At 44.8% G+C, this 18906-nt stretch overlaps 1 protein-coding gene across 2 annotated transcripts in view; it reads right to left on the bottom strand.

Moving 5' to 3' along the window:
* Rcl1 (RNA terminal phosphate cyclase like 1) overlaps positions 1-18906 on the bottom strand; it is a 49435-nt gene that overhangs the window by 13619 nt on the left and 16910 nt on the right. For both annotated transcript variants that reach the window (XM_036176928.1, XM_036176929.1), the window contains exons 2-7: positions 15680-15751; positions 13838-14013; positions 10707-10781; positions 10136-10260; positions 5690-5815; positions 2176-2332 (exon numbers count right to left, since the gene is read on the bottom strand). In XM_036176928.1, the coding sequence (XP_036032821.1) occupies positions 2176-2332; positions 5690-5815; positions 10136-10260; positions 10707-10781; positions 13838-14013; positions 15680-15751 (731 nt within the window). The remainder of the gene's footprint in view (positions 1-2175; positions 2333-5689; positions 5816-10135; positions 10261-10706; positions 10782-13837; positions 14014-15679; positions 15752-18906) is intronic.

Genomic DNA, 18906 nt, shown 5'->3' with positions numbered 1-18906 from the left:
AAGGTAAGGAGCCAGCACAGGGCTCCAGCATGAAGAGATCAAGTCAAGTTTGGAGCTCGAAACAGACTGAGAGGGAGGCTGAAGAGGATGTGGAAAGGACCTCCCCTCTGAAGACAAGGAGAGCAGCTCCCACAGGAGTGTGAAGTGAGGTGAGGCGGAAAGGGAGCAGGGCAGTGGCTGGAACAGCAGGGAAAAACCAGTAGGGCATGGTAACCCATGAGCAGAAGGAACCGGGTCAGAGACTTACAGTTTTGTTTAAAAAAAAAAAGAGAGAGAGCACCTTCAGATGGGGGGCAGGGGTTATCATTACATGTCACATCACAGACCTACAGAAGTAGTCAAAGGAACATTCAGTATTTCATCCTTTTACTAATTGAAGACTAGAGACACTCACAGGAAGTTTTCTTAATGATTAAAACAAAGCAAATTTGGTTGGGGAACAATAATGGTTTTTTTAAAGATCTCAATTAAAGATAGAGTTCAATCCGTAATCCAGGCCGTATGTTTTCCTCCTGGAACTAGTAGGCTACGCTTTTACACCAGGGCTGGAGTCTGCTATTAATGATATGAACCCAAACTCCAGCTGTGCCCACGGGTGTCTGTTGAACTTCTCTGGAACACAGTGTTTTTCATTTTCCCACAGTCTACTAGGAAGGGACAGAAGTGTCCCCACAGTCAGAGAGGGGACAATCAGCCCACAAGGTCAGGAAGAGACCTACACAGGCCAACAGGGACCTCAGAGACGGACAGCTAGTTCCCACCACACCCTTTCCCCAACACCACATAGATGGAAAATTTAAAAAAAACTCCATGAATTAAGTAACTGGTGAATCGTGGCTTCATCAGTTACCTACACACATCTAATCACTTATCTTTCAAAACCAACACTGAATCTGTCATCAAAAATGAACTGAATTTGACACCAAAAACCTGCCCCAGACCTGGGCTATCCAAGATTCCTGACAGGCCATGTCTTGAGAAGGACCTGACTTCCTGTCTCCACTGCTCCCAGCATCAAGCACAGTGGCTATGCCATGCATGCTCTTCATGTATATTGGAAGACACTCCTAACTTAATGAGATTAAACATAGACACTTAGGACCAGTGTTTACTTAATTCTGAAACAGTTCAGTCTCCCTGTCCCCACTGTGAGAATGCTGACTTTTGTCACATGACCATTGGGCAGGTTTCCATGCTAGGTTTGGATCAGGAGTGCAGACTGCCATGCTCAGTGGTCCTCCACTGTGTGGTCATTCTGGGAATTGGATCCTTATCATGCTCTCTTGGAAATGCATTTTCCTCTTGCTAGCATCTTCTCTGCCCTCAAATCTCCTCCTGCTGACAGTCACCTCAGCTGTGGATGACTGAAGTGTGGGCTTACTTATGTGTCTACTGCACCTGTGAGCGACAGTTTGTGGCCACAAAGAACACAGTCAACCTGAGCTGAAGCCTACCCATAGAACTGTAGAAGCAAAATGCTGAAGTTTCTCTTTACCACTGCCCAGTTCTCACACTTTCCAGAGCCTCCACCATGCTGTGACAGCCTGGCTTCTCTAGGCAGTCTTCAGTACTCTAGAATATCCTGCAAAATCTATCCACATACAAACCCCTAAGAACATACTGTGGGGTGGGGAGACTAAGAGAGAGTAGTCCCAGGGTGAGTGAGAGACGGCTTGGTGGTTAAGAACACTGGCTACTCTTGCAGAGCCCAGATTGATCGAAACAGTGGCTCACAGCCACATGTTTCAGGGGAATCTGACAACCTCTTTTAGCCTCTGCAGGCACCAGGTATGTATGTGGTGCACATATATACATGCATGCACATAAAATAAAAACAGATGGGGAAAGAGATAGAGACCGAGAACAAGAGCGCTTGTTCTGTTTGGTCAGGTCCGTGTGCCAGCCTCCACGTTACTTCACCTGCTTCTGTGTTTTTATTCTGACTGTTCCATTTCTCTCCTCCATCTTCATTAAAATGTATCTGTTCTATGTCCCAATAGAGCTAGATCTCTGCTAATGAACTAATTCAATGAACCCATTAAACTAGTTCATTCTAAACGCTTGGTGCACAAACAGAGGTTAGCTCTCTAGCTTAAGTGCTTAGAAAGGAATAAAGACAGATACCAATTGCCTTCTTCAGATTGTTCCCCTTTCCCTGCACAGGAAGGGACATACCCTATAGATTTCTTCAAGCAGCAGCTTTGCACAGTTCCTGCCGAGGTCCTCAGGAAGCACTGCTGCTCCCTGGCCCTGGGGATTAGAGGCCAGTTCAGCACTCAGGAAGGTACCATTGGTAGTCTCTGCCACCAGCGACAGTCCAAAGCCTGGAGACCTAGTGATTCAAAGGCAGACACTGAGTAAGTACAGGTACACACAGTAGCATACAAAGACAGGTATGTGTTCTTCATTAAAGAAATACAGAATGAGGCATGCAACACAAATCTTAAAAGGTCTTACAATAAAAAACCCAGAGCCAGATATTGGGGTGAAAGCTAAAAGATCAGAGAAGCAGAACAGCCAGCCACTAGCTTACCTCTACAAAATCCTCAGCCTCAAGAGAGTGAGTTCTGTTTCCTCACACCGTATATACCTTTCTGTATCCTGCCATATTACTTCCTGGGATTAAAGGTGTGTGTCACCACTGCCTGGCTCTGTTTCTCTCATATAGCCCGGTGTGATCTTGAATGGTCTTGAATTCACAGAGATTCACACGAATCTCTGCCTTCCGAGTGATAGGATTATGGGTGTGTGCCACCACTGTCTGACCTCTATGTCTAATTTAGTGGCTGGCTCTGTCCTCTGATTCCCAGGTAAGCTTTATTGGGGTACACAGTATATCACTACAAAAGCACACAAAGCAGAACTAAAGCAAGAGGCAAGTTTGCATTTCCAGTCCTTTACTTTCTCCCTCCTTGCTCTTTACAAAGACTCTCAATGTGTTTATAGCAATCACAGAATATGGTGTCAACAGGCTTCTATGTACCGAGCATGCAAATAACACTGGGGCTACTTCAGTCTTGTTAGAAGTTACCTCTGCCTTCACTTTACGAATGAGAATAAGCAGCCTGGACCATGTCCACTCCGTTGAAAAGTGACAAAGGTAAGTCTCAAATGCAGGCCTTACAGATTCCAGAGACCAGGAAGTTCTTCAGTTCCCATTGACCCTGAACTGCTGCCAATTCAGAACGTACTACAGCCCTGGACACCATCTGCCTTCAAGTCTGAGAAAAACCGGATGTTTCCCATAATGAGAAGTATGAAGTCAGGAAGGGCAAAAGGAGTTACATCTTTCACTCCTGTCTGGAGACAGTACTAAACTGAGAACTCACTTAACTATAGTCAACGAGCTGGCACTGTGGTCTCTGCCATGTTTCTACCACCCAACAGCTAGAACCTAACTGTCCAGGACCACAGCCGACTTACTCATGCATCCAACAAGCAAGCACCTGTGGGAAGCTTCCACAGCCAGGAACTGAAGCATGCTGGGTAAACACCCGAGATTCTGTCCTCACAAAACACAGTGACAACCAATTTAGCCAGAAGGAAAGTAAATAAATAAATTACCAGTCCATAAACAGGAAAACAAGGCTGGGCGTTGGTGGCGCACGCCTTTAATCCCAGCACTCGGGAGGCAGAGCCAGGTGGATCTTTGTGAGTTCGAGGCCAGCCTGGTCTACAAAGCAAGATCCAGGAAAGGTGCAAAGCTACACAGAGAAACCCTGTCTCGAAAAACCAAAATAAACAAAGGAAGGAAGGAAGGAAGGAAGGAAGGAAGGCAGGCAGGCAAGCAAATCACCTCTCCACAAATTTGCCAGATTTGATGCCTCAAATGTACTTTGTCCAATGCAAAATAAATCCATCCATCAGAAAGCTTTAGCAATGGCACACTCCATACACAACTGCAACACCGTGCTGTCTCCTTTAACACCATTCAATACTGTTCTCAAAATGTCTTCTATATCCAGAACACTGGCCAGAAGAATTCCAGAAAAACTATAGGTATAATTATGATGTTTACTTCATTTTTATTTTTAGAGACAGTATTTCACTATGTAGCACCCAGCTGGCCTCAAACTCGCAATCCTGTTGTCTTAGCCTGCAAGCAGGTCTGGGATTATAGACGTGTATCACCAACGCTGGCTAATGATGTTTTCCATACACTATATTGACTCCCTACATGGAAGAATTCTATTGCCCAGTTTTTAACTTCTTTAAAACTATTATCTATTTAGTCAAAGGTTAACACCTGCCAAAGCCAAGGTTCCAGAGAATCTGACCCATGTTTAACAAATATCATTCATCATTAGAGAGACAAAGAAAATTCTAGTGCAACATACAAGATGCCTTTGAGTCAGTCTCTCTCTCTCTCTCTCTCTCTCTCTCTCTCTCTCTCACACACACACACACACACACACACACACACACACACACACACACACCACATCTAGCATGGTGGCTACATGCATAAGACATCACTGAGGATCTGCACTGGGAATCTGCAAAGAATAATCTCCATGGCTTTCCAACATATAAAGAACTACCTTATTCTTTGTTTAAAGTAATGACTGTGTAAGTCAAAATGTGCCACACTGGACCAATGTGCCTGCTGGTCTAAGTGCTAACACAGGTCACCAAGAAGTGCTAGCTTCCAGGGTTTCAGCCTGTGAACACTACATTGCAACAACCCTTACTCATGTGGATTCATCACTGAATCAGATTGGGGAATAATCCAGACGTGACTTCACAATGACTTAATACCCAACTTGGGACTTAAAAACTAAACACAAGTGTAAATCACATACTGGTTTTATACGTTAATTTTTAAAATCAAGTTTGAAGATTATAATAAACATCATGTCCGTATCTTGATCTCTATATACAGCTGCTCCTCACAGAATCTGACCATATACCAGGTCGGCTGGGTCAATGGCACTATAAAAAGCTATACTGTAGCTGGTGGCAGGCAGCATGGCCTCCAGGCCTGCACTGTTTCTTTCCTGTACATTCTCGTATAGCAAGAGATCAGAGAACGGACTATCCTGCAACATTCAGACAGCTTCTGCTCCTACATGCCCTCCCCCAGCCCTTAGCAAACCCCATCAGAAAAGAACTGACCCATGAATTCCAGACCTACAGCTAAGGTAGAAAGCAGAAAGAAGAGGCCAACATTAGGGGTTGCCAATTCTGTGATATGTACTGAGTGCTAGATACACTTATAGTATACATATATGCCTTTTAAATTTAATGTTTACAATTATCCTGGGACACATCGTTACATTCAATGTGTCAATGAAGAATGTTCTGGTGGTTGAGAAATAAAAGGTATGGGAATGTCAATGATCCCCCCCAGGGAAGTGCCAACTCTGTGTACACTCTTTCCAGTCCTAACCTCTGACACCACCACTTTCCACTGTACAGTGTAAAGGTCAGACTTCTCACTCACACTCAACCTCCCCTTCTTCACCTGCACTCTTAGCTCAGGTCAGAGACTCTCAAATAGCTGTGAGGACCAGCGGTGCTGCCCCTCAGAGAAAAAGGCACTTCTTAACCCAAGTAGATAATTGTAGAATCCAATGTTTTTATTTTCAGGAGAGAAACCTGAAAACTTCAGATCCAAACCAATGTGATGAGAACTGAAAAAACAAAGTGCAGTATTCTCACTGGGGAATTTGTTCTAAAATGCACTCACTTCCCAGAGTTGACGCCTTTCATGTGGTCTGTGTAGATATAGATGTCGGGTATGAACTTGTTGAGGATGCTCCTGGCAGAATCCACAATCCGGTTTGCCATCTGAGGTGATACGCGCACCGAGTACCTGCAGCCCAGGGTTAAGGAAGTTATGATACTTGGACGACAGAGCAGAGAAAAGCAAGTGAGGAAGCTAGCATGTTTGTGTCATGCAGAGACTTACAACTCCATCGTCGCCCAACTATTATTATTTAGCTTAATAGTTCCATTACTCAATTTTTCATTATTATAAAAAAATGGTTAAAACAGTCATAATAAAAAGAAATCTAGTTTCATTCCTATAATGGAAAGTATAAAGTCAAGCCAGACATTGGTGGTGCACAACTTTGATCCCAGCATTTGGGAGGCAGAGGCAGGTGGACCTCTGAATTAGAAGCCAGTCTGGTCTACAGAGGAAGTTCCAGGACAGCCAGGACTACAAACAGAAATCCTGTCTTGAAAAACCAATAAATAGAGAGAATGAGTCAAGACTCACACCCAACCCTGACTTCCCAACCACCTTTTCTCTTAACTGTTCTACTCTACAGTGTGAAGACGCCTGCTTCTTCAGAGCCACAATCAGGCCCCTGTGAAGTCCAGGGAACACGCTGCTCTTTGTGTAGTCTGACTGCTATAAGAAGTCTAAGAATGTAAGGCCAGGCCAGATACCACACTGGGGTGGCCCTGAGTCATGGCAGCCCACTTCCCAGGTCAACAGAGGGACAGGGAAGCAGAAAATGTTTCATGAAAGATCAAGGGGACTGCTGTTTTAAAGATCACATTGTTTCCAAACACATAGAGCTATTTTCTACTATTTAAGAATCAGTTACTGCATTTGTGATGACAGAGGGGCCTCTACTTACTACTCTCTGGTGAAAACTACTACCCAGCTCTCCACAACAGGAACTCCAGAAATGGAGGAAGAAATTAGCAAAAAGGGTGGGTGCCTGAGGATGTGGAACCAATAAATCCAAATTAAAACTTTGTAACAGAGACAGACTCTTCCTGACCCCACTTCCAAAGTGCAGAGTATCCTCAAGAGCTGGAGATACACAGACAAAGATGCAGAACTGAGCAACCGGAAGAAGAACATGTGGTCTTCTCACCACGGTATCAATCCACACGGACTCCACATAGGGTGATCTGCCCATTCCTACAAAGCTGTTCAATAATTACTATCAACAACACACTTGATTCTCATTAGAACTAAGAAACAAATGCTGTGCATGGACCCTGACCTGTCAGCTAGTTCCTCTCCTTGTCTGGACTTGAACCCTGCTAAAGAGCAACCTTCCTGGATCCTGCTGCCCACTTTCCAGCCTGCCCAGTGAGTTCACCCCCAGATGGGAACCGCTGCCCACCTCCATCCAGGCCATCTTCGTCCCGAACTGCCTTCCATCACGCTCAGTCCACAGATGTCTCCTGTAGGAGTCCTCCAGCCAGTACCTTGAACTCCCTCCCCTTCCCTTCAGACACAGCTTGTCCTCACTCCACACGGGCAGTTACTGCTGTACGTTCACAACTCTCTGAACTCCACTTTGTACTCAGGAACGCTCGATCAATATTTGACTGGACTCAAAGGACAAATCCGAAATGGGGAAAGAGCAAAAGAAAAAAGGACTTTTTCAATACACACAGAGTCCAGTTTCATCACCACCACCTCTTCTGTCCAGAATGTACTTTGAACAGTTGAGGCAAACAGCCCCAGGTCTCACAGCCTTCGGACTGAGTGGGTGCCATCTTTCTGGAACCTGAGCCTACCCACACTCCAGGACAGCTACCACCACCCAAGACAACCACACAGCACTCACGGATCCCAAAGTTCTTTCACACACCCAGCTCCTTATTTTATGTTCACATCAACCCTGTGACGGGGCCTTAAGTCCTGGCTCTCAAGCTTACTACAGGGTAAGCCCTAGGATACAGAACTGAGACACTTGCTCAAAGAGAAACAGACCTGACTACAAAAAAACAAATCAACCAAACAAAAAACCAGCTTCCTCCCCCATCCCCACTCTGAGACAGGGAAAGCAGAGGACAAGGCTGTGTTTCGGAGTGCACTGCATGTATATACATGTGTGGTTACATGGTGTGTGAATGCAAAAACAGACCAAAAGACTCAAACTAGCTTCTGTACTGATAGGGAAAAGCAGCCAGATCCCACAAATCCCAACCCACCAGGCTCTCCTGCCTGTACCCCAGCTTCTGCACTTAACTCTTCCATGCCAAACCATGAGCTCTGGATCAGCAGCAGGAAACTAAGAGTGCGCACCCTGTCAGAGTGGGTGGATGCGGCCAATAAAAGGGGACTACTCTCTAATCACGGCTGCTGGACACCATCATGGTGGCATGGGCCACCAGCAGCTTCTTCCCAGGACCTGTCTACTTAGTCATTAGTCTCCAAGTGGAAAAAGCAGTACTGGGGGGTAGGGGTGGGACATCAGTTAAAACTACAGTTCTCCCAATACAAGAACAAGCTCAGTCCAGCCAGAACCAGCCCTACAAATGAAACCCACATTAATTACAGTTTTTCCAAAGTCAGCGTTTTCCCCTGGTTCTGAAACAGGCAAGGTGGAGAAACAAGTCTGCGCTGCTCTGAGCAGCTTATTAAATGACCTGGCTCGGCTGGAATGTTTGCTCCTCAGAGAGGAATGTGAGCCAGGGTGCTGTGAGTGCTTCCGAGGGCAGATCTGTGCCAGGGATCCGTGCCAGTTTAGGTGTTCTGTCCCTGCTTCACTCAAGAGGGAGGGATTTGGAACCTGCCAAGTGTCTTCTCCCTCAGACTCCACATGGGGAAGGTTCAAAGAGCATTAGCAGGGAAAGGCAGGAGGACAATGCTACCTTTACCACTTTCCTATACAAAACACCAACAGTATTCCCTACACCTGATTTCAGTTCTTCATGGCACTCACCTATGTCCGCTGGACCTGATCTTCAATCTCAGGCTTCCAATCCCTTGCCCTTCTGCCTTCTACAGAAGGGAGAGCCCTGCCACCTTACTAAGTGACTCCCACCCTGGCAGCTGCTCCATCCTGCCTCTCCAGCTTGCCACATCTCTCTGCCATCACCCTGCATTGCCCACCCACTCTGCCAGGTGTTCCCATCCTTCTCAGGGCTCATCTCCTCTCTGCAATCTTCGTGGCTGCTGACTTCAACTCACTTCTAGCTCTCATATTGCCCCAGAGCTACAGACCCTCAATTCCAATGTCCTTTCTAGACTCACTTCACTGAAGCCATCAAAATCAGCATGTGTAACACTGAACTGACCTTCACTCTATTTCACCCTACCCCGGCCTTTTGTAGCAAACATCCCTACCAGCAAGCCTTGGTTAAGAAGCATCAAAACCATCCCCAGCGACTCTCAGTCCTCTTGCGTGTGTGCCACGTGCTCTCCCTCCACAAACTCTCTCACTAGCAGCTCTCACCCACCCTCTGACCACCACCCTCCCTGACTCTTTGCAGGGCACAATAATTCTGTGACCACTGCCTCTGAGTGGCTGCCATTAGGTGATTTTCTCCCATGACCATACTTTCCAAATGTTCCACAAAAGTTTTTATATGACCACAGAAGTTGTCCTCCTAACATGCAAATTTGTTCTCCAGACGAAAATGGCCTTCAGTTCTTCACCGGCTCCTGCTCAATTCATAGCCCATTGTGTTCATCAACTGTCACTGACCACCTGAGTCCTGCTGGCCTGCATTGCTAGCCACTCCCCAGAATGGTGGTGCACCACTTCCTCTGGCAAGGCCCACTTTTCTCACAGGAACATCCCCCTTTCTTGCCCTACTTCACAAGCCTCCATCTGTTAAGCCTCATTCAAATGTTTTCCTCCAGGAAAAAAAAAGGCAGAGGTTAAAAGTCTGGGGTTACTGACAAGGTTTAAATCCCAGTTGTGCCAATTAGCTATGTGACATTATTAGCAAACGGAGCTTTTATACCTCAGTTTCCCTTATCTGCCAAGTCAAATTTGAGTTAACTCAAAACTTTCTGAACCTTAACACTGAGGTGCATAAAGTGATCTTCCTCCTCCAAAGGACACAGGCGAAGCACTTCACAACAGAACATACGGTTATGATTCCAGCCTCCCCCCAAATCTTCCAGATAATTGGCCACTCCCTCATCACAGATTCCCCCAGCCACTGCTCCCACCCCTACATCATTTTATGTGTGATAGCAGAACTTTACTTCACGGAATTGTTCCCACCCTTAGCTAGTGTAGCAGTAACGGAAGAAAAAAGGAATGATCAACCTTGTCACCATGAGGCACATAATAAAACAGATCTCAATGACTACAATCTCACCACTAGCACTTTGATGAGACTGTTGTCTAAAACGCAAATAGTGGAAAGAAGTGGAGCTCTTCTCTTCTTGAGGCAAGAAAGAATCAGTATCTAATGCAAAGGATACGCCATTCCTCTGATCCGCTTGATTTTTCCTGGGTCTGTGAGCTGGACAGGCTTCAGGACCTTCCTTACAGGACATGAGAAAAGCACTTCACCTCCTCCTCCCGGAGGCATTCCCCGTCGCAAGATCTACACAAAATGATGAGGGGACGTAGGTGATAAAGCAGACACAGAAAACATGGCTTCCCCGACACCTCAATCCAGGAAGGTTAAATCATTCCCACTAGCCTTTGAAGACACCACGGATTCTCGGGAGCTCCAGGACGCAAATTATACCAGGATGATTCAGACAAGAGAGGCAAAGGGCCAGAGTCCATGTAGTTCTATTCCTCGGCTAAGCAACAGTTGTGGAGTGGTGTGAAGGACTCAGTACTGTAAGTGTTCATAACAGTACCTACCACAGAGTAAGTGTCATATGAGAGGGCCTCTTTCAGTTCACAGTTTGATGCATCAGTTAATAAGCCCCGTAAATCATTGTGATATATGATGATGTAGAATGTGGCACACACTTCTTCCAATAAGTTAAATAAAAAAATGTCTTTGGTATATAAAGCCAGAAGCTCACACATTCTTACCTTTAGCTCAAATGATTCTCCATCAATCCCAAACTGTTTCAACAGAGGGAGTGCTGTTGCCTTAAGAACATCAACCTATAAGTTATTTCAAAGAAGAATTTTTAATTAAATTTTGAACACGTAGATAGAGTTCAAGAAGAAAACAAAATTCAAGAGACTGCTGGACTCACACAGAAAACAAACTGGGACCTCTGTTCATTTTCATAGGTATCTGTGGCGTTATTTCATTAGCTTATTAAGAAATATATATAACACGTATATTCTTTCTAACACTTAGAGCTGCTGTCTCTCCAGGTCAGAATAAACCAAATAAACTCCTCAATGTACACCTAAGAATCCCGATACAGGTGCTCATTCCACGGGGTAGGGGCTTCGGGGAAATGATGCCCTCAAAACACAAAGCACTGAAACCCCAACAGTAATTACAAAAGACTAACGGTTTGTGGCAGGACTTTGACAACTACTGTTATCTCTTCTGTATCCCGGAAGGCCCTGGAGAGGAAACGAGGGTGGTAGCTACATAAGCAGAAAACACCAGAAGCCTTAGTCCTGGTCCCACACTCGGCCTCTGATGAGCTACATGGCTCTGGTCAAAAATATCACATCAATCTCAATTTCCTTCCCAAAGACAGGTGCCAAGCCTTGCTATCTCCATGATGCCACAGCCTAACAGGCTGATTCAATACAATGATCCTCCACTGAGGTTCCAAGAGCAGATGACGTGGTCAGAAGCAGAATTGATATAGAAGGCCTAGGAACACATTCAGAATGGACTGGGTGTGGCAGGGGCAGGATCCAGCAAACTATTAAAGATTAGCTAATTTTATTAAATATTAAAGCTAAACACATCCAAAAACATCAGAGTCATGCATCCCTTAACAATGGGAGATGTTCTTGAGAAATGTGTTGTTGGGGATTTTGTCCTCGTGGGAAACTATACAGTGTCCTTACACAACCCTAAGGGGTAGTCTACGCCAGGATTTCCCTGAACCCACAGTGACTGGTTTCCCTTCCTGTAGTAACTCTATCTTAATACTCTTCTCCAAAACTTAGGTGGAAATTTGTCATTGCAACACTGGGAAAAAACAGGACCTTTTAGAGGTGATGTAGCGAATCGGATGCAGCCTTCATTAATAGACGATGGCCAGCATCAGGAAAGTGGCTTAGTTATCTTTCACATAAGCTTCTGATACAAGGTTCAGTTTGGCTCAATATCTCATATGTCCCTCAACCACATTACAATATGCACCATCTCTTGAACTCCCCAGCTTCCAGAAGAGAAGAAAGTTTTAACTGATCGACTACCCAGTCTCAGGTACTTTGTTACAGCAATGTTCATCAGAATAAGACAGACTCTCTCCAGCTGTGCATCTCTATCAGGGCCAGCTTCTGCCTTCCAGTTTCCAGCTACACACCCCAAGAGAATGAGAGTTCTTTGAGGGAAGAATTAATTACTCATGAAGTCCATTCTTTATGCAGAGAGCAGCATGACAGAGGGACAGTGAAAAAAAGACGCCTGAAGATCCTATAGGCTGAGGAAGTTACTCTTTACCCAAGTTAGGCCTTTGTTTTAATCAGCTAGTCAGGTTAAACAGGGTCAATTTAGTCAGAGCTGGCAAGAAAAGCATCCCCTAGCAATGAGAACAGATTTGCCTTAAGCACGCTACACAAAGGTTAAAGCCCTATTTCTGGGGAATTCATCAACTGATCGTTGTTACTAAAACAAAGTGTTTTTAAAAATGTGTTTAATCAGTGCTCATGAACATTAGCAATTACAGAATAAGTATGAAACAGACAGAGGCACAGTGCTGAAATCCCAAGCCTGCGTTTACTTCAGACACATTACCTACCTACAGCCAAAGTGTAGGGGCCTCCTCTGCTATTTGAACCAAAGAAACCATTTCCTAGAATCTCTAGACAATGTGGGGGAGATGCGGCAAGCAGCTCTAATTTAAAATTCTAAACAGGTTACAGAGCAGCATTCTTTCACCCACAGCTGAAAACTACAAATCTTGCACTGTACTTAGCATCCGGGTAAGAGTCCATGTAGAGGGCGGTGGTGGCACACGCCTTTAATCCCAGCACTTGGGAGGCAGAGCCAGGCGTTTCTCTGTGAGTTCGAGGCCAGCCTGGTCTACAGAGTGAGTTCCAGGAAAGGCGCAAAGCTACACAGAGAAACCCTGTCTCGAAAAACCAAAAAGTCCATGTAGTTAAGTTTCCAAGAACTGAGGAGTAAGTAAGTCCTCAAATGCCCAGCAACACATTATATAATGGGACCATAGCGGAAACCTTCGTAAGTATGAGTAGTTGCCATGACTGTTCCTTCCCAGTCAGGAAATTTGCAACGCCCTGTAGCTGCCCTCGGAAGCTGCCCTGGCCTGCATCTACAGGAGAGATAAGATGCCTCAGCAGTGACCACTGCAGGGCCATCAGCTGTATGAAGCCTCTTCTAGATGGTAAAGTGTCCTAAAGGGTAGACTCCTTCCCTCTCCATAAGATGTTAACACAGGTGCTGACAACTGTGGTGAGCGAAATAAAGATTGTTGAGGGGTATTAAACCATTTTCCTCCTATCTATAAGAAATTAACATGCTTAGTGAGAAGTCCGCTATTTCCCACAGCTCACTCATACATTCCTTCTCCACCCTCACGCCCATTTTGTCTGAAGCTTCTTAAGTGAAACGTCCTTGAGTCAAGATCGAGGCCTGAATAGGACTAAGGCAATGCCCAGAGATAGCATTTCCTGCCTAAAACTTTGATCTGCTGCCCTCTAGCCTCAGTGCTCACAAGACCTTACAGAGACTCCACCCACACGGCAGCCAGCAGAGCCATAGCTCATGTCAAGCTGAGACAGCATGACATGATGAGACAGCAAACATCTGTTTTGAAGGTCTGTAGACACAGCAGAGAAGGCACTTTGATGAATGTTAACCATCATCTCCAACTTGATGACCACGGGTCTGAATTCTTCTGTGTCTTGGAGTGAATTAACTAACTCTACCTCTCAAGCTAAGTGGCAAACAAAATGCACGTGAAAACAAACTGTGCTTATAAGAAACTTTTTTTCTTCGAAACTGGCCTGTGACAAGAGACAGAAGAAAACTCACACCCTGGTCTGACCTCAGTACTCACCGAAGGGTCAACCTGGTCATTGGTCACTCCTCGCAGGATGATTTTTAACGGGTGCTTCATAAACGGAGCCAGGCAAAGCAGAGCCTCCAGGTAGTAGCCAATGCTACGGAGAACACTACAGTCATGCTCCACAGACCCACCGTACAGGAGGCCAGGCTGGTAATATAAGCTTGTTCCTTAAACCAAGACAAAAAACAACAAACAAACGATGCAGCAGGAACAAAACTAAGTATGAAGACAACCAATGTTGTGAATTCCCAGGGGAGTCGGAGGAAGGCATCCACGAGGCTCAAAATGGCATGAGTCCACACCTCATGTCAAAAGCTGACTCACTACCACCAAGCCTCTGAACAATAATAAACTGGGGCTACAATCTACTAGCAGTAATATATAAACTCCTCCTAAGCTATGTAAGCTTCCAGAGTCACAGTGGAACACATAAGGCTCCTAACAGACACCAAACTTCCAGCCTACTCAGACTGCTGGCTGTAGGTCTGTGGACCAAAGCACACCAGTGGCCCCCAGTCTGTGCACTCCCCTCAAATGAGGACTCTCATGTACCCCACCCAAACAAGATAACCACATAACCCAGGTTGTTCTTATGATATCGAATTCCATCAGTGTTAGCTATTTTAATTGGTATTAGTTAGTGAAATATCTCGGACTTATTTTGTCAGCGGACCCTCATCATCATCCTAGTTCAGATTCATGCAATCCAAAAAAAATTTGTCACTGCATTTATCAAGGGAAGCACAGCTAGAAAGAGACAGATGAACATCTCATTCCTGGGTCTGTTCTCCATTAGGTGTGGTAGAAAGCAGACAGAGACCAGCACATCTGTGTGGTACAGTGCCACCTGTGAATCCAAATGTGCCTTCTTTCCTAAGAGAGTCAACATGCGGGAAAGGCTAAAGAATCCTTTGTGGAATGGAGATGGACAGTTCATGGTGTTAGCCAATGTCTGCCCTACTTCCTAGTCAATGCAGATAATGGTTCCAGTAACAAAAAGAAAAACTATGAAGGAATTCCAAAGATTATCAACAGGGGTAGTTAAGTAGTGACTACCCATCCATACAATAAAATACTAAACTGTGACGCAGAGACACACCGCAAGCCCGCACAGGCCAGCAGGAAGCAATGGCGGCAAGCGAAGAGGAAAAGAACAGCCACGGAGCTGTGACCAGACTACCTGAAGGAAAGTCTAGAAGAGTCGGGAGCTCAAGGGCTGACGGGACTGCCAAATTTCTTGAAATATATTTATAAAAACTTGAATAAAAATAGATTTCAGTACCTACAATAACACAGTATATCTGGGATTGCACATGTTAAATTCAGAAAGTTTATCTATATGCTAAGTATATGAAAAACTGAATGCTCACTTTTGTCTGAAATGGCCACTTGTCAATTTCTCTAAGTCAAATGTATGTCCCTTATTTCTTTTCTTCCAGTGTTGAGGATTAAACCTAGGACCTTAAGCAAACTAGGCACGCACTGTACCACTAACTTATAGCCTTAGTTCTGAAATGCTCTTAAAAATTGGGAGATTTCATATATTTATGTTTGTATTTATGGTATGATTGTGTGTGTACATATATACATAATCATACCATAAACACACTGGGTCTTTACAGTTGAAACTAACATATTAATGATCCAGCATAATGAACTTTTCTTACAATCTCAACTTAGCACTTTCTTGGGTTAGCTTCAAAAGGTCCTCTCCACACATTCAAGATGATGGCTTGGACAACACAAAATGGTTAGTATTTATACCCCCAAATGAGAGGCAGAGTAATGTCTACACAGCACAGGTAGGTGCTTTTAGGACAGGGAGAAGCGTACCTGTTTGGTTGATTTCAATTCGAGAACCATTAGTTATTTTGTCCAACAGCCTTATAAAGCTTGCTTCAAAATCTGTGAGGGAAAAAAAGATAAAATCTTCCATCAGACACCATTCTAGACAACACATTCCCTCTGGAACTGGCTGACAGACCAGTACGGCCTGAGGGACCTGAGGCAGTGAAAAAGAACTGATGAGAACAATTCAGTTCTCACATCCAACTGTGTGTGTGTGTGTGTGTGTGTGTGTGTGTGTGTGTGCGCGCACCCAGCACTCTATCATCTAATAGAATGCTAATTTTACCCATATAGAGCCTATTAAAAAGCCTAGTGTGACAGCATACAACTTTAACCCCTGTACTCGAGAGGCTAAGACATGAGCCAGCCTGATGGACACAATAAGCTCCAAGGCTCATAGTGAGACTCTGTCTCAAAACAAACAAGCAAAACTACCCAACCTATAAAAAAAACCTCAAAGGGGGCACACCAAATGTCGTAGTTTGAATGAGAAATGTCCGTCATACTCCATACTCTCAGGCATTTGAACACTTGTGGCCGTTTGGTGAGGTTTAAGAGGCGTGGCCTTGCTGGAGGAAATATGTCACTGGAGAAGGGTTGTAAGGGTTTAAAGCCTTGCGCCATTTCCAGTTCATGCTCTCTGCTTCCAGCTTAATTCCAAGTATGAGCTCTCAGCTTTCTGCCCAGCCGCCAGGTCTGCTGCATGCTGCCATGCCTCCTCATGATGACAGACTCTCACCGCTCTGGAACTGTTAAGCCCAAATACAAGTTGCTTTGGTCTTGGTGTTTTATCACAGTGGCAGAAAAGTAATTAGGATGCCAAACAAAGAAGAAACAGCAGAAAGTACAGAAGACTTTTAAAACAGAAGTTGTCCTTTCTCCAGAATGTCTAGGAGGAATTTAAGTAGATGCCACCTTCAGTTTAACAAATGAGGAATTCCTTTTCCCCTCTCTCCCTTTCTGATCTATAACTATCTGACTAGTTCAGTTGGGGGAGGGGGAGATGTTTTGTTTTTTATTAAAGGAGTATGAGGGTCTGGGGAGGTAGCTCAGTAGGTAGAGCACTTGCCACAGCAAACCCGAGTTCAGGTCTGTGTTGTGTAAATGGTGATGGCCTACCTGCAATCCCAGAGTGTGCAAGGTAGAAACGGTCACCAGAGGAAGCCAGCTAAAAGAGTGAAAGCAGAGAGCTCTAGAGTCAACCAGGAGCTCTCCCTCTCACTACACACAAGGTGAAGAGTGAGCCAGGAACTCCTGAGGTCAACCTTCGGCCTTCACATGCACACAAATGTACACCCACACACAGGCAAACACACACTGCAAAACCAATTCTTTAAAATTGTACTTGAATATAAAATATTATTACCATCTATTTTTAAATGCATAAAAAGAATGTTAATGAATGGATTTCTATTGATAGGAGTAGGTAGAATTTAATTTTACATAAAATATTTATATTTTATGCTCAAATTTTCTTTAATTTCTTTCTAAATATTTCTTTTTATTTTATGTGTATGTGTGGCTTTATCTGCACATATGTACATGCATCAAGTACATGCTGAGTGCCCTTGGAGACAGAAGAGGATGTCAGATCCTCTGGAACTAGAGTTAAATACAGTTGTGAGTCACCATGTGGGTGCTGAGAACCAAACCCCAGTTCTCTGCAAGAGCAGCAAGTCTCCTGAACTGCTGATCTGCTGTGGATATCACTCTGTGTAAATAAAATGCTGATTGGCCAGTAGCCAGGCAGGAATATAGGCGGGACAAACAGAAGAGAATTCTGGGAACAGGAGAGAGCTGCCAGTTGCAATCATGACACGTGAGATGTAAGGTACAGGTAAGCCAAGAGCCACGTGGCAAGTTATATATTAACAGAAATGGGTTAATTTAAGATAAAAGTAGATAACAAGAAGCCTGCCACGGCCATACAGTTTCTAAGTAATATAAGCATCTGAGTGATTATTTTATATGTGGGTTGTGGGACCGCGAGGGCTTGGTGGCCCCTGGAGAGAAGATCTCCAACTACACTGATCTAGCCTCTCAAATTTGCTTTAATAGTTATTATCTAAAACCTACTAACTTGTCAAAAGCCAAGCATGGTGAGTTCATACCTGGAACCCCAGCACTTGGAAGGCTGAGGCAGGGCTGTTGTGAGGCTGGAGCCAGCCTAGATACATAGTGAGTTCCAGGCAAGCCAACTCCTCAGTGAGCGCAAACAAAACCCACTAGCAACTCTTTAAAGGAGAAAGAGATGAAGGGAAGAGAGTGAAGACAGGAGGGGCTTGAGCGTGAAAGGGGAGGGGCTTGAGCGTGAAAGGGGAGGGGCTTGAGCGTGAAAGGGGAGGGGCTTGAGCGTGAAAGGGGAGTGCATCCTCTAGCCTGTTTCCCTGTCTCTCCTCCAACTTTAAGCTTCTACTCTTGAACAATAACTAGTAAGACCAGCTCTCCTGCCCAGACAGATCCCACCCCTATAATACACTAGCACCCCTAGAAGTCACATACTGATCCCAAAGGGAGAGCAAATCATCTCAGCGTCTCCCACCTACCAGCTCTGTTACTCAATGTGGCCCCACAGCTCCTCTGGGAGCAGAACGTGTAATCTATACAAAGAGCATTGGCCCAAAAGTCAGAAAGACACCATTAAATCTTAAAACAGACAAAAACAGTGACTACAACTTACTGTTATTACTGGAGGTTTACTTTCAGCAATACATTGTCATTTAAATCTTCAGAATCACAAGGCAATGGAGTCATTACCACGTCAAAGAAAAAAGGCTGAAACCCAAGACTGCTGACACACCTAACCTGTTCCAATGACAGCAACTGCAGAGCCAGGATTTGAGTCTGCCTGTCCTCCAAAGTCCATGTCCTTAACAACATCATGACGAGTTTGCCTCTCCACTCTCAAAACCGAGCCCTTTGCTCGGAAACCCGAACTTCTCTACTACAGAATGAAGGATTCTGCAAGCAATGGAATGGCCCTCATCCACACTGCACTTTAATAAGAACATCATAGACCACAGCAGACCCCGACCAATCAGGAATTGAATTTTCCAGTTGTTTACTTCTTTGTTTTGTTTTGTTTCTCAAGACAAGGTTTCTTTCTATAGCTCTAGCTCCTCAAACACACTCTGTAGACCAGTCTGGCCTCGAACTCGAACTCCTAAGTGCTGACATTAAAGGAGTGTGCCACCATGCCAGCTTAATTTTCC

Source organism: Onychomys torridus, chromosome 1, assembly GCF_903995425.1.
Source record: "Onychomys torridus chromosome 1, mOncTor1.1, whole genome shotgun sequence".
Lineage (NCBI taxonomy): Eukaryota > Metazoa > Chordata > Mammalia > Rodentia > Cricetidae > Onychomys > Onychomys torridus.
The sequence above is the reverse complement of the archived record's forward strand: the minus strand, read 5'-3'. Positions and strand labels throughout refer to the sequence as shown.